Below are 15530 nucleotides of genomic sequence, written 5' to 3'. Positions count from 1 at the left end.
CACCCGACAGACAGCCTCACATGAAGAACACTCACTTTGACTAAACAGCAAAAACATGAAGAACAACCAGTGAGACTCCGTCTCAAATACCCACATAGCCATTGAATTGCTGAGCAGCAGCTTCAACTTCCTCCACCGAGGACATGGTCACGACAGCAACACCGTGGCTCCTCCCGGTTTCTTTATCACGAAACACCTGCCAGAGAAGAAAAAAAAGGAATTTTCACATCCTAGATAACGCGTTTCAACTAGAGATGACTGGTTCCAGGTTCTTGGAATCTGGAACCTATCCGTAGAAATTGATTCCTCATATTTTGGAACCTGAAACATGTCATATCTTGAAACTTAGAACCTACCTGTCATAGGTTCCGGGAACGGTTCTAGGTACCCGGGAACTTGCAATTTTTCCTTTTTCAATTTTAGTTAAGCAAAGAGAGAGTAAACGTGACAACTATCAACGGATCCATAAAAGCAATAAAATCATAAAAATAACTTAAAAAATAGGTGCCAAAACAGCAAACGTGTGTTAACTTCCATGTCATTACAACATCAATCTCCTTGCATGTGTCCCTCACTGATTACTAGAGCCAGATTCCAGCAATTCCTTCTCCTATTTATCACAAAACCAACACTTGCAATTCTTATAAAGTCTCGAGAAAGCCAATAAAACACTGACACCTTAGCAAAGCAATGCTACCATCAATCCAAACTCAACCCCAACCATTACTGATGCTACCTGTAACCATGCTTAACCGTAAATTATATACTCATCTTGGACGCCTTAGAAAGCCAATAAAACATTGACACCTTAGCGAAGCGATGCTACCATCAATCAAAACTCAACCCCAACCGTTACCGATTCTACCCGTAACCATGCTTAACCCTAAATTATATGCTCATCTTGGACGCCTTAGAACACTGCACGATCGCATGGAGACAGATATAAAGAAAAACACAAGAACTCAATCCAATCTTCAGGTTTCAGGTTCTAAAATCCAAGTGGAACCTACACGTCCCGTCCGTCGGAATATGCTCCTTGTCTTTTAAAATCTGAAACCTACCCTACATGCTTGGAATATAAAACCTGACCAGTGACCAGTTCTCATAGGTTTCGATTTCAGGTTTAGAACCACAATCGCCCCTAGTTTTAACTTCAAACTTCACTTGGTCAAAAGCACATATGGCCGAGAAAATGCAATTCCTAGAAATGAAGTAAACACTCAGAACCAAAAACGTCAAAACAAACGCTGAAAACCTATCATTTGTCGGATGAGATACCTCGACCACCTCGACGTTCCCAGCGCTCTCGAACAAGCTGGTGAGCTGCGAGCTGTCGACGTTGGAAGGGAGATTGGCCACGACGAGCTTGAGGTCGGGGGAGAAGGAGCGCCCCACGCCGTCGCCCGGGAAGCGCTCTTTTCCTTCCTCCTTGCCGATATTAGAAGAAATGGCGCTGTGGCAGAGGAAGCGGGAGGCCGCGGCGGGCCTGGGAGCTACGTCGAAGGGCGGAAATGGAGGAGAGGCGGAGAAGCACTTGAGGTGGAGGCCGACGGCGAGGGGAGAGATAGAAGTGGGCTTGAGAGCGTAGTAGCGGACGGCCATCTTAGGGGCAAAGGAACGGAGGACGAGCGAGGAGGCAGCACTAGAGACAGTGGACATGGCTGCGTCACCGGCGGCGCGAAGCAAGGACGGAGAGGAACGGAGCGAGCGCTTCGTTTGTAAAGGGAAGAGGAAGAGAGAGGAATAGGGTATGGGCAGACGCAAGAGGTTCGGGTTTCACGGGCTGGGCGGGCCGGGCTTCTGTCATTTCTCCGCATAGTACTTTATACTTTATGATGGCCCGCGATTTTGTATGAATTAAAAGGGCAATATTACAGAGAGTAGACAAACGAATCTTTATCCCCCACGCATGAAAAGCACCACAAAACCTAGAATGAAGCCATGAGTTGGGATCATTCCGGAACAGAGTATGGGCAGACGCAAGAGGTTCGGGTTTCACGGGCTGGGCGGGCCGGGCTTCTGTCATTTCTCCGCATAGTACTTTATACTTTATGATGGCCCGCGATTTTGTATGAATTAAAAGGGCAATATTACAGAGAGTAGACAAACGAATCTTTATCCCCCACGCATGAAAAGCACCACAAAACCTAGAATGAAGCCATGAGTTGGGATCATTCCGGAACAGAGTGTAGTCGCCATCTTCAATCAGAGGAGCTAATCCGAAAGGCTACTCATACACACATATACAGATTCGAATCAGAATCAATCAGACAAAACATACCCACAAAAGGAGACACGATAAAAAGTCAAGTTTTCGAGAATTTGACTGAAAGTGAAGTGAGTTTCAGGTAAAGGGACAGACCTGGAGCTTGAGGAATTCAGGGTCTTTGTGCTCGCCCTTGAGGAAATCGATGGCGACGGTCTCGAACTCGACGCCCTTCTCGATCAGGCACACCGGCACTCGATTCGGCAATGCATAGTCAGGTCCGTACACCTTCACCGCCATTTGTTATTATCATATTCGATTCCTTTGGGCTATTTTTGGTAGCCACGTTAAAGTTGGGATAATATAAAATTTATTATATTGCGAATTTAGTTCCTGCACATGATGAGATAAAGGGGAATATAATTTGAATAAAAATATTCTATGAGAAGATGGGATAAGCTGGATAAGACTTCTTATATGAATGGCATAAAATTTATTTCTTCACATCCATCACCTGGTACAAATGGAAGGAAAAGTCAAGCTGCAATTACAATCCTCATCACAAAGGAAAAAAAAAAAAAACGTCAAGCGGCAAGTTATACAACAAATCAAGCCTCCAAAGTGCAATTTTTGTCCTTCAAACACTTCACCTTACCCTTATAATTCGTGAACAACATCCCACATGAAATCGGCCAAAACAGTCTCGTGGCACGGCATTTTGGTTTATCTAGGAAAATAACATATTAAAATTTGTAGACCATAAACAAATATTTAATAAACAAGGGCCACAAACGCAAAACACAAAATGAAAACATTAAATAGTGGGCCACAAAAATATTTATGTATGTTAACAACGAAACATATGCAGAAAAACATGTTGAAAATAGTAAATAATTGAGAAACATGGACTACGAACGACATGTATGGACCACAACCACAACAAATACATTGATAGCAACTGCCATCGTTGTAGCTATCAGTGTCGTATTCCACCACATACTCACTCCTTATCAACATGTTACTCAATAGGTGTAATGGCCTTGTCTTGGAGGAACGAAGCAATGGTTGAACCACATTAAGAAACTAACCTTCATAAAAATGAAAGAAATTGGAGGATTCAGGAAAATTAGTGTTACGATTAAGAGATTCTCTTTTGGAAAATTGACCTTGGCTAAGTTACGAAAGCAAAACAAAAGACACAAGCAAAATGATCTTCAAATTGAGAGGGCGAAGACTGTGTGATCCCTAGGAGCAGAGTTTTTTCATTTAAGTTTCTTTTGAAATCCTTATGTCGAACTGTTGAAGAGATGAGGGAATGCAATTACTGTCTCTCACTTTCTCATGATTCTCTCTCTCTCATCTTTCCATCCATGGCACCGTGGTGCAGTAAACTCACGGATCTTTGCTTGTTCTAGAGGGATGGGGTGGCCTTCTCTTGGAAGAGGTGGATTGTGTTGTCGTCGCTATCGGCGGTGGCCGATTCACACCGTCTCCTGGTCGCATGCCGCCAACGCTCACCAGTGCTTGCTCTAGCAACACTTTCTCGGCAAAAATTTATTTCGATGAGGAATGTGGGTTGGAGAAGAACACGGGGTTGAAGAAAAAAGGAAAAGAACGAGGGCTTTGGGATTTTAATTTAAAGTTTTGTCTTTTTCTTATTTATTTTTTTGGACAAATTTGCCCTTGTTCCGGTCGTTGGAAATATCACATGCTCGTCGGCCGGCGAACATTTGACCGGCCGGCGAGCTCGGGTCCTAATTTGGAACATGGTTAGACACTTCAGTCCCTTAATTGAAATAAAATTAGATATTTCAAGCCCTTATTTGAAACAAGCCTCACTCTGGGCTCTTTTTTGAGAAAATAAAGGCACTTGAGGTTCTTTTTTGAAATTTTCCCTATTCCGGAGTATCTTACCTGATTCTCGAGGATCACTCTCTCTATTAGACATTCTATTCTCATGAAGGAATGGTCAGAGAACAGGCTGATAATTTCCAACATTTTTCTGTCCACAACGTCTAACCGAGCCCAGGAGCAAGCTTTGGCCAGCTGAGATTGGACCCAAGTGGACAAATGCCAAGTCCCTTTGAAGCACTCTTAAGAACAGCTCTTCAGGCACCCTTCAGAACCAGAAGATTTTTCTACCTTCTTCTTTTTCATTTTCGGTTATATTCCATGAGCATGGAGGTCAGACCACATATAGGCTCGTGAAGTTGGTTTAATCCAGATATTTCAACTTGAGTAGGCAGCCGTGATCTAGAGTCGTTTGCACATTGTTAATAATTTAAGGTGGGTTTTGGTTGGAGGAAAACTCCATGCTAAAGGAAAATGCTTTTCGAGAAATGATTTTCCAGGAAACTATGGACTGTCTGTAGGCAGAAAAGAGCTTGGTCTATCCGCGGGATTTCCACTACATGGCCATTAATGCTAAAATCGGAATGCAATTTCAACTGAAAAAACATGTCAACGCATACCAATATACAAATAACAAAAGACGAAAAAAAAAAAATATCATAGATGCTTGAGTTTTCATTCTATATTTCGTATCTTAGATCATCAGAACTTGTCCATCTACATATTCTTGAAGTAAACTAACTAGCGGCAGACATGAGCTCCTGCTTGCGTACACATATCCTTTTAGCTTATTGCATATATTAGATAATAAATCTCCTGCAAAAATAATCCCGGATGATTCATGTCTTCCAAGAACTCATTTGCTTAATGAACGAGTCATAAAATATTAAATGATGCTGGTGAAAGAGCCCTACACCATTTGCATGGTCAAGGAATAAAACATATTTTAAGAATGCGTTCGTTCCACAAAAAATGAATGATTTGAGATATATTTTCCTAAAAGTAATTGTTTGTATCGTTACAAAATAAATGAATAAAAGAGAATTTTTATCATGCACCAAAATATTTAACAATGAAAATATTTTTATTGACTAATTATTTCAAGTGATACAAGCGATCATTTTCGATAAGATATTATCCAACTTTTATACTTTTAACCTAACTTTCCATATGAAAGGGATCTATTGACATCGTGGCTCTGTAGAAAGGGCAACGTTTGTAGCCATCCGACAGGATCATTTTAGAATCGCATCCATTTCTAGAGACATTGTGGCATATTCCTATTAGTATTAGATATGCTTGAAATGGCTTCTTAGTCTAAATGCCCAATAGCAGCTTTCCCATAAATAAATGACCAAAGAAGGTAAAACTAATTTGGAGAATCGATGGTTGCGCCTCTAATGCACGTTTCGCAAACCCTTTATCATAGTTCTGAATGAATGGCACGGCAGCATACTAATCAGGCGCTCCTTTGCATAGACCAAGGAGGCGGCGGGTGCATCCGACACACCAAATAAAACGATCCCAATATAGACCGGGCCAAAGTTCGAGGACCTTTTACATCAGCACTTTGCTTCCTTCGGGGCTGCATAATCAGGCTTGAGCGCCTTCGCCACCATTTTCTCTCTTCTCCTCTCTTTTTTAGGACCAGCCAATTCCAAAAGAGTCTTTCAGCATCGACTCTGTGCCTGGGTTTACGGCAACGTTTGCAACAACTCCACAATCACGACCCAATTCCTATGGGGATCCAAGGTTGTATATAATCAGTCGACGTTGGTATGCTATTGATTAGCTTTGTCTAATCTGATTTCACATTTGCCTTGAATTTCTTTGCGACGTTATAGGGAAAAATTCGAAAAAAGGGCTTCAAATGTCTTTATTTTCTCAAAAAAGAGCTCAGAGTGAACATTGTTTCAAAAAAGGGTATTGCCTAATCATGTTTCAATTAAGGGCCTGAGCGAAGTGCGAAGGGTGAGGGATTTTGAACGAAACCCTAATTGTCCTAAATTAGGAACTTCCAAACAAGTCCGTATCCAGGTCGGCTTCCTTTACAATGTTTGCTCTCTAACATTTTTTGTCTCTGTGTTTCTAAAATTTTCTCTTTGCTTCCTCGTAGTAGAGCTTACAGGACTCAACATATCCTCCCAGGTTTCAAATAGAGCTCTATAGCTCCATCTGAGCTTTACCTTTCAAAAGCTGTTAATTCTGGCATCAGCTATTGATCAAGTGGACTGATGTTGCCACTCCATCTCATGACTCCTGTTGAATTTTCATACTCCTTCAATTAGGTGACTAATAAAATGATGGCGATGAACTAGGTAATGGCAAAGCCCCCCAGAAGTACAACTGTCGACCGGATAAAACTAAGGGCTCTCAGGCCGGTGCCGACTTCTTCGAGAATTGCAAGGTGGAGAGGAAACAAATTTAGCTTTTGCTCCCTGTGGGAACAACCGATAATGCAGCTGTAGCTTCTGCAGTACTAGCTACTACTGCGTGCACCATCCTCATCCGACGTTTCATTATTAAATTATTTGTTGCTTTTGCTTTTGCTGATAATCTTTTTATTTTTATTTTAAATTATTGCAGGGAGTTATTGCGGTAATAGCTGAGTTAATGTTATATGCTAAACATTGGATGTGTGCAAGGCACGAGTACGCAAACTGGACAAAGATCTATAAAGGAGACAAGCTACAGAGATAATTTTGGCAAATTGCAAAGAGCCCCAACATGGCTGAATTTAGAATGGCCAAGAAGGGATTGTTGGAGCTAACAAAGGAGGAGATTGAGGCACTATTTTGAACTGGCCCTAAGCATTAGTGAAGGGCATTTTTCAGCGAAGAATTCAAATGCGATATTGTGGACAACAACCTCAGCGAAGCCTTTAATGGCAAAATACTTGAAGCCAGGTGCAAACCGATCATTAGCATGCTCGAAGATACACGAGTCATGGTTATGAGAAAACTGTAGACACAAAAAGAGATGGGGCTGCAAAGTGGACAAGGCAATGTGGTCCTAGGATTGCGAAAAAATTGGATGACAACTTGGCTGCTACTAGGTTTTGTCATCTAAATTGGAATGGAGATGATGGTTTTGAGATCATGAACAATGGCGATACATACGTTGTCCACTTAGATAGGGGAAAGTGCTCATGCCGATCTTGTTAATTAACTGGAATTCCTTGTGCACATGCGATTTGTGCAATCCAATCGAAGCAATAGAATCCAAATGAATACCCGCATGAGTATTACAAGAAAAGAACATATCTTGACTCTTACAAATTCAAGCTGCAGCCTCTTAGATCGAGCAAATTTTGGGAGCCAACGGATCGTGAAGCCCCATTGCCTTTGCTACTGAAAAAGCTAATGGGAAGGACAAAACGGAAACAAAGAATAGACGCGGGGAGGTCTCAAGGAAGAGGGTGAGTAGAACTGGTGCAAAGATGAAGTGCTCCTTTTGCTATATGGAAGGGCATAATAAAAAGATTATCAATTGAAGAAGCAACATCAAGAATAGTCTAGTGATGGAGCAAGTGTATGTGCAGCTGCAGTTGAAGGGCCTACTGATGGACCAGCCATAAGGCTAATAGTTGGGCTTACTCATGGGCCAACACTTGGGCCTATTGAGGGGTCTATAGTTGCACCAACTGATGGGCCTACTGGAGTAGCATCTACATGTCCAACTACCGAGTCAACAGTTCAACAGACGAGAAGACAAAAATATCCAATAAGTTGTACAATTATTTGTTTTAGTTTTATTTTGTAAACTTCACTTTGACTTTATGGCTTTTTATGTCTTTCTTAGGTGAGAAGATGACAAACTACTCAAGTTCCTGAAAGTGAGGCACCACAATAGACAAGAGAAGCTCCCGGGAAAAGGATCAAGTAATGCGGTTATGGCATCTATGCAGACGAATGTACTAGAATGGCTATAATGAATGTAAGTTTTGTAGGACTCATGAATTCCAATTAATATACATTGTATTTCATATCGTTGAATATGTCATTGTTGTTGTAGCCAATGTTGAGTACCGAGCTTCTTATCGCTCAACACGGCCTAACTCAAGAGTCTAGTGCTGTGTAGGCCTAACGATGTCTGCAATTATGAGGAAGTCTTCTTGTCGCTGTATGTTCAACTTCTTCAACAGCGTCTCAAGCATTAAGTACTTTAGTCATTGTTATGATCCAAACTGCTCTTCTCAAAACAATTCTTTTATTTCTTTTCTTCCCATTAAACATCGAAACTTTCATCTGTTTTGTGGAATTATTTTGTTTGACCTATACTACTGTCTTGATAAGACCGGAAATCCTATCGTTTAAGATTTTAGTCTATTATTCTCTTTTGTTGCTATTGTGCTTGATCAAAAAAGCTACAATTGCACTGCTTCAGGTTTGCACTGGGGCCAAAAGTGAACAAGATTCAAAGTTGGCAGCAAGAAAGGTAGTTTGACTTTTCATATACACCCGTCATTTTCCCCCGAAGAAAATGGCGTGATTAAAGTAGATTTAGCTATCGCATCATCTTTGGCAGATTTTAATTATTATCAAGACTAGGCAAGATCTCGTCTTTTATTGCGATCTGCATATAATTATTGCAGTGACGGTGGTGTCCATTTGGGTTAGAGTAGAATAGCGTTAAGTTCTCAAGTATCAAATCTGAAGATATTTTGCTTTCTTTCAGTATGCAAGAATTATCCAAAAGCTTGAGTTTCCTGCCAAATTTAAGGTATTATCCTTCCTCTCTCTCTCACTCTGTGGCATTGATAGACATTTTTTCAGGCCTATCGTACTGGCCGCGTTGTAGAGCTGTTGCTGTTATCAATGTGCTTTTGTTTACAATGACTGGCAGGACTTTAAGATTCAGAACATTGTTGGCTCCTGTGATGTGAAATTTCCGATCAGACTTGAAGGTCTTGCGTACTCTCACGGTGCCTTTTCAAGTGTGAGTGCCTTCTGTTCCTTGGTTCTGCAGTAACAAAAAGTTTGTAATCAGCAATGCCACAGTTGCCGAATGGGATTCGTGAAGAAGTGTTAAATCTCTTGCCCTTTTTGTTTGCTTGACTTCGGAAACACGTTTTGCATCGGTAGCATTCTTAATCGGAGTAGCTTGCTATAAATTTCAAAGAACAGTTCACAAGTCCCTTTTCAATTTCCTTTCACAGGAATCTGTTCTTGCTCTATCATATAGGAAATGCTAATTAACCATTATCAATTTCAATCAAAAGTTTGTGCTTAGGATTAGTTTTTACTTGTGTGTTCCGGTTAAGGAGTCAGATATTTCATTTTAAGTAGAATCAACATATTGCTGTGTGGCTGCTCTTCCATCAACAGCACTACGGGGTATGGGATTTATTTACTCAATGAGGACTTATCTCTTTCTCCCTCGGATGCCGTATGAGCCTGAACTCTTCCCTGGTCTGATACATCGCATGAAACAGCCCGATATAGTGCTCTTAATTTTCGTTTCCGGGAAGATTGTACTTACTGGGGCAAAGGTGATTGGCCTCTTGGCTGACTTGTCTGCTCGCTACTTTGATGTGATCAATGGACTGACCTTCCTTCTTTGGCTGGTTTCGGTGAGGGATGAGATTTACACTGCCTTTGAAAACATATGACCTGTCCTCACCGAGTTCAGGAAGGTCCAACAATGGTACATATCTTGCTCTACTCTTTTGGATATTAAAAACACCGTTTGAATATGCTTACTTTGTGCGCAGGGCTCGATATTATTACAAGTGTGCATACATGAAATCTAGTATACTTTTGTGGCGGCATATCTCTGAAATGGGTTTAACTCTCTCTGGCAGAAATTCTTGGGGAGAAGCATATTTCCATCTGCCATGAAAACGAAGTAGTTTCATGTGTAAATACCCGAAGAGAAGAGGAGCAGAGATGGTCCATCTTTGAAAGGATGGACTCGAGAACTTGAAGCCTTTTGGGCTCTCTGCGGGTTGAACCGTAGTGTTTGCTCTACCGTGGGTTCTCGGAAAATTTTGTTGTAAATAGTTAGCTAAGGTTGAGAGGCATGTGCAAAAGGGAAAGATGCTAGATGGTCAGCCTTTTGCTAATGATTTTACGTTTGACGAGTTATGTACATGGAGTAGCCGTACGTCGAACTTTCTGAATTTGTGAAATGTAGTGGACTCAAAATGCGCCATGATACACTCCATGGATCTATCTGAACTGTTGAAGAGGAAAAAGAAAAGAACCAAAATTTGATTTCTGGGATAGTGTTTGGAGTACACTAGAAGAAGCATTACGAACTTACGAGTATAAAGATTGGTATAGATGATTGTCTTTTTATTAGGTAATCGCCTGATACGGTATGATGGCCCTTGCCCGTGGGCAGTGACCTCGCCGGTCATAGTTGTAAAAGATAAAAATAATGAAAAGAAAAGAATAAAATTGAAAAAAAAATAGAAAACTTAAGAAAAATATTAGATTATTATAAAAAAATTGTTAACGTCGGCATTCACCATCCCACATAAAATGGCTAGTATTCACGTCGGCCATTCTCGATCAAAATTAGTCTGATAGACATAATTGACAAAACATAAAAATATTTAGGACTCTATTAGTAAAATTAAAAAGGTTTAGGATTAGGATTTTTTGGATAATTTTTTCCACTCTTTAAGCATACCCCTATATTTTTGTAGCCATCATAGAAAAAGAAAAACGAAAACGATAAAATTTTTGGTTCGGCCAGGGAAAAAAAAATACCAAAAAGGTTAACCTCACTTCTTGACGAAAGATCAAATCCCCCTTCTTTGCAAAACTCGTGTTTAGCATCTTGTTTGGTGTCCCAGTGGTTTTGGTTCTTTACGTTGGTTTCGAGTGTTTAGAATGGGTGCAATAACTTAGGATTTTAGGACAGGCATTTTTCAAAGACAATAACACTTTTTTTTTTTTATAAAGGTAAATACAAGGATAGTGGGAAAATTGTGCTCTAAACATATTGCGAATGGCCAATTCAGTCCTAAATTATTCAACTTGATCAACCTATCTTTCGATAATTTTATAATGTAGTTCTTTTGACTGATTTTAGTTGAAAATTGCTGACATGATGATCTAGTCAGCGCACCTAACATAGATGATTTTTGCAATTTCAATATATATTTTTATATTTTTCCTTATTTCTCCATTGGTTACTAGAAGTAAGGGTATTGTCGGGGTGCGCGCACGCACGCAGCAGAAATTCGATACTTTGATCGAGGAGATTGCCCTACGCACTCTCATATCTTCACCGAGGAGATTGCCAAGAGGGACCCTAAGTGGGATTGCACAGCAGAAATTTGATACCTTGATCGGGGAGATCACCTTGCGCACTCTACTGGGAAGATTGTCAAGAAAGAGCTCAAGTCCAAACATGTTAATATTTTCATTTGGACTTACCTCTAGTCAAAGCTTAAATTAATGAGTTATAAGCCAATTTGGATATATCAACTACTAAACATCACATCAATTATTCGAGAAATTTTTCTAACACAACTCACACGTATATCCTAACACTATATATGTTGTGTGCAGGTTATTAAATCTTACTTCTTTACTTACTCACGTGTCCCCATTCCCAACCGTAGTTACGAGAGGCGAGGCTTGTCATTATTAATATACTAGTCTTGTGTCCATTTGCCGACACAGCTCGAGTACTTGAGTAGAGAGTTGAAAGCACCGAGGCTGGTGGATTAATTGGAACTCCAGTCTCGATTGCGCCCAAGATTCCGAGCGCAAAAACCGTACAGGATCTCGCGATTTTCTCGAGCACCCGACGGGGTCCCACCTCTTCCTTGACACATCGGATTCAAGTTTGGGCCCCAGTTCCGGATGGGGCCCAACATGGCCCTCGATCCTGACCGTCGGATTCCTAGTGGGGAAATCAAGTTGGACCCAATCGCACCTTCTGCGTACGCCCCCCCGCTTTGCCCCCTCGTTAAAAAGCCCCAGACTCCAGTTTCTCTCACTCGCAGAGCCAAAACCAGCATTAGATCACTCCTTCCTTCCCCTCTCTCTCTCTCTCTCTCTCTCTCTCTACATGGACCTCGACCTCAACCTCTCCCCTTCCTCAACCCCCCAGGAGATTTCCCTTTCCTTTCCAGCGTTTTCCCGGAAAATTCCCCACCGAAACCTGTGGCCGGCCTCTCTCTCGAGCTCGAGGCTCCTCCTCCTCCGCCTCCTCCTCTGGACAAGAACGGCTTCTTCTACCAGCTCCTCCACAGCCCTAACACCGACCATCGTGTCCATGACTTCTACTTCACCGGCGAGGCCTCCTCGTCGAACCCTTTCGCTGGGGTGGCCTCGGCCCCCCCACAGCTCGACCAGCCGTTTCGTCACCCAACCCCCGATGCTTACCTTACCGCGATGTTGCCCATAGGGTTCGACCTCCACGTGCCTCCACCACCACTGGCCCCTTCTCCTCCTCCTTTCGTGGACCTTTCGACAGAGAGAGACGATGACCGTGATGGCATAGCAGCGCATGGCGAGCTCGAGTTCGAGAGCCTCTTCATTTACTCTCCGTTAAGCCCACCGGTTGATCACCATCGCCATAACAATCCGGTGATGGCGGACCCCCAGATCATGCCTTCGCTCGACCTTAATGACCTTGGATCACTGAACGCGAGGCCCGGTGAAAATGTCTCTTCAGGCAGCGTGACCTCGGATCGCAAATGGGGCCATGAGCGGGACGACGGCAGCAATGATCGGAGCAAGAGAATGGTGGTGATAGGTCTGCCGAATCAGCAGCAGCAGCAGCAGCAGAAGAAGACAACTGCGAAGAAGAAGAAAAACAATGAGGATATCAAGGTTGACAAGAAGCACTCTGTCGTCAAAGGTCAATGGACTGATAAGGAAGACAGGTTAAGACAAGAAAAATAATTCCTTTCATGTTCTTTCTTCTTCCTCTCCTCTATTACTATTTTTTTTTTTTTTTGGGATTTTGAATTTCTTCTTTGATATCTATGTTGTTAGCTTAATTTCCTTATAACTGTATTTGGAAGTGTCTTTCCTTAACTTTTGTTGTTCAAATTTCTGTGGCGATATATGATGAAGAAAAAAAATTCTTTGTGTGTGTATCGACTCCTTATTTTTGTGCAGGGCTTTGACAAGGTTGGTTCAGATGCATGGAACCAAAAATTGGTCTTTCATTGCTAAGATGCTGGATGGGAGAGTCGGAAAACAATGCAGGGAGAGATGGAATAATCATTTGAGGCCCGATATTAAGGTTCATTTCCTTCTTTGTTTTAAAAAAAAAATGTTTTATCTTGCTCATGATTCACTCCAGCTTTAGACTCCGCCACAATTATACATTTCATTTCTTAAATTTACATTCACCATAATACGCATTTAGTAATTTATTCCTAAATAAAAAATAATCATAGTTAGATCTGATAAATGATCACATACATATGGGATGTGTGTCTAGAAATATACAAATGATATGCATATAGATTTAAGGATATAAGCATTCAACAAGTCTTTTTTGATTTGGCATAGAGGTTTTTTTTTTTTTGGGGGTCGAACTGATTTGGCATAGTTGACTTATTAGAAAAACAAGCAATAATAACACCATGCATACACACCATAATTGAAGATGCACGTTTCTTTTATTGCCTCTCAACAGAAAAAATGACTTTATTTCCTTGCTTTATCAATGCATGCCATCCATTGTGTGGAACTCGTGACACTGTCTCGTTTTTCTAGTCAGTATCTTCCTTTTTTTTTGGTTGATTTAAAGTTTCTCCTTAACGCACTTTTATAAAATTTGCCGTTACGCTTCCTCATCGTGCATCGTGTAGCCCATATGCAACAACACACAGGCATGCATGAGTGACGAGTGCTCATGCCCTCCGGGTTTATCGGACCCATGCCGATAAGCAGGGCTTTAAATTATCAAAAGATGCTTTTGATACATATTAAATTTTAAATATTTTTATTTTTCTGAATTTCAGTGATGAGAAAATTAAATGTTAAGTACACTAGCTCGGCAGCTAATTAAGAACAACCAAAAGGTTAAATCCATTTAATGAACTCCAAATTCTTCCATATAACACAACATATACCTATGTAAATCGCAGGAAAGACATATGGAAGAAAGCATCACAATTAAGCCTTACATGAATAAGATCCATCAATTATATTAAGAGGGTTTAACTACTACATTCACTATTAATTTTCATCGTTTTTCCCTTCAAAGAAAATTTACTGATATATGTATCAAGAAACATGTATAACTCTCTACACCTGCACGGTAAATTCAGGCTACCAACATTTAAGACTCCGCTGAAAACCCAAACTCAAACCGGAGAGTAAGTTTTTATCTCTCTCTCATCCTCCTCCTCCTCCGCTTGTTTTTGGCTCTCATCATTTTCTCAGCAGAAGGACTCGTGGACCATCGAGGAAGACCAGATTCTGATTCAGTCACACATGGAGATTGGGAACAGATGGGCCGAAATAGCCAAGAGATTGTTCGGAAGGACTGAAAACACCATCAAGAACCACTGGAACGCCATCAAGCGCAGGCAATACTGTAAGCGCAAATTGCTCCCTGATACCAACAGCTCCGAGCTCTTGCAAAGCTACATCAGGAGTGTCACCACCCCATCCCCTCCAAAACGGTCGACACCAGCTCGACGTCGCAACCTTGGCGACCGCCACCACCACAAGACCAAGAAGCGGTCGATGTCCTTGTCGGCGGCGGCCATTTTCTGTGGCTCAGATGTGCAGCCTGAAGCGGCCAACCACCCCCGGCAAGTGCCGAAGCCCCATCACCACCACCAGCCGCCTCCAGCAGAGAATCTGGCCAACGGTATTTTAGGGTTCCCGATGGCTGATGGGAATGAGAATCTTGGGCTTCATCCGGTGAAGGATTGTCAGCATTCTCATCACGTGCTGAGTGAAGGTGGTGGGAGTAAAGAGAGTGATTGTAATGATCATGAGTTGGACTTGAAGATAAGCTTGGAGATTGGCAATCACCACCACCATCGTCGCCATCATCGCCCTAATCACCGTCACCATCAAGAAGAGGAGGAGCTGGACTGGCTCGAGATGACCGCTTCTCAAGTGGCTGATTCCGAATTAATAAAAGCCCCCAGTAGCTGGTGAATATCCTAACAATATAGCTGCTTCTGAGTGTGTTGTCCTTGTGTTGATCTTGTGGGCTTTTCCCAGTTTGCTTATCTTAGGTCTATTGTTGTTGTTCTAGTGATAGCATGTGAGATAGAGACTTCTTTTCTATTTTCATTCTTCTCTATATCGAAACTATGTCAGGGTTTATGCGATAGAGATGGGAGAGGTGTAAATACTATTATATATGCATGTGTTTAGCTTTAGTTATTCTGTGTTTGCTTTGGCGGCTTCGGTGATAGATTGAGGCTCCCATCACTATCTCTCAACTATTAACTAATTTGCTAGATGGAAACAGAAAGGAAAAGGTAATGGAGTTGGAGATGTATTTGAGCAAAATATAAGCATGTGACTTCTAT

General features: G+C 41.6%; 3 protein-coding genes across 3 annotated transcripts in view; all 3 read left to right on the top strand.

Annotated features, from left to right (window-relative positions):
* LOC115737645 (TATA-box-binding protein-like) overlaps window positions 1-10276 on the top strand; it is a 40002-nt gene extending 29726 nt beyond the window's left edge. The window contains exon 9 of the mRNA XM_048282300.1: window positions 9861-10276. Coding sequence (XP_048138257.1) covers window position 9861 — 1 coding nt within the window. The 3' untranslated portion in view covers window positions 9862-10276. The remainder of the gene's footprint in view (window positions 1-9860) is intronic.
* Window positions 8151-9508, top strand: LOC115729488 (TATA box-binding protein-like 1). The gene is made up of 4 exons (XM_048282302.1): window positions 8151-8494; window positions 8735-8779; window positions 8903-8995; window positions 9216-9508. Exons 1-4 carry the CDS (start codon window positions 8234-8236, stop codon window positions 9249-9251), a joined length of 435 nt encoding a protein of 144 aa, XP_048138259.1. The 5' UTR covers window positions 8151-8233; the 3' UTR covers window positions 9252-9508.
* Window positions 10277-11889: 1613 nt separating the features above from the next.
* LOC125315961 lies at window positions 11890-15293 on the top strand. The gene is made up of 4 exons (XM_048282591.1): window positions 11890-12768; window positions 12844-12905; window positions 13144-13270; window positions 14425-15293. The coding sequence occupies exons 1-4, from the start codon at window positions 11890-11892 to the stop codon at window positions 15148-15150; spliced, it is 1794 nt and encodes a 597-aa protein (XP_048138548.1). The 3' UTR covers window positions 15151-15293.
* The last annotated feature ends 237 nt before the right edge of the window (window positions 15294-15530 follow it).

This window comes from Rhodamnia argentea, chromosome 7, assembly GCF_020921035.1.
Source record: "Rhodamnia argentea isolate NSW1041297 chromosome 7, ASM2092103v1, whole genome shotgun sequence".
Lineage (NCBI taxonomy): Eukaryota > Viridiplantae > Streptophyta > Magnoliopsida > Myrtales > Myrtaceae > Rhodamnia > Rhodamnia argentea.
Note: the sequence above shows the minus strand (reverse complement) of the source record. Positions and strands in the feature narration are given on the sequence as shown.

What these genes read in the sequence shown, in the direction of transcription:
- LOC125315961 (XM_048282591.1), top strand. Translation starts at nt 11,890, where the DNA reads ATGGCCCTCGATCCTGACCGTCGGATTCCTAGTGGGGAAATCAAGTTG. An exon ending in ATCGGAGCAAGAGAATGGTG is followed by an intron (nt 12,769 to 12,843) that starts GTGATAGGTCTG and finishes AAAAACAATGAG; the next exon opens with GATATCAAGGTTGACAAGAA. An exon ending in ATTTGAGGCCCGATATTAAG is followed by an intron (nt 13,271 to 14,424) that starts GTTCATTTCCTT and finishes TTTTCTCAGCAG; the next exon opens with AAGGACTCGTGGACCATCGA.
- LOC115729488 (XM_048282302.1), top strand. Translation starts at nt 8,234, where the DNA reads ATGATCCAAACTGCTCTTCTCAAAACAATTCTTTTATTTCTTTTCTTC. An exon ending in AGTTTCCTGCCAAATTTAAG is followed by an intron (nt 8,780 to 8,902) that starts GTATTATCCTTC and finishes AATGACTGGCAG; the next exon opens with GACTTTAAGATTCAGAACAT. An exon ending in CTCACGGTGCCTTTTCAAGT is followed by an intron (nt 8,996 to 9,215) that starts GTGAGTGCCTTC and finishes TTCCTTTCACAG; the next exon opens with GAATCTGTTCTTGCTCTATC.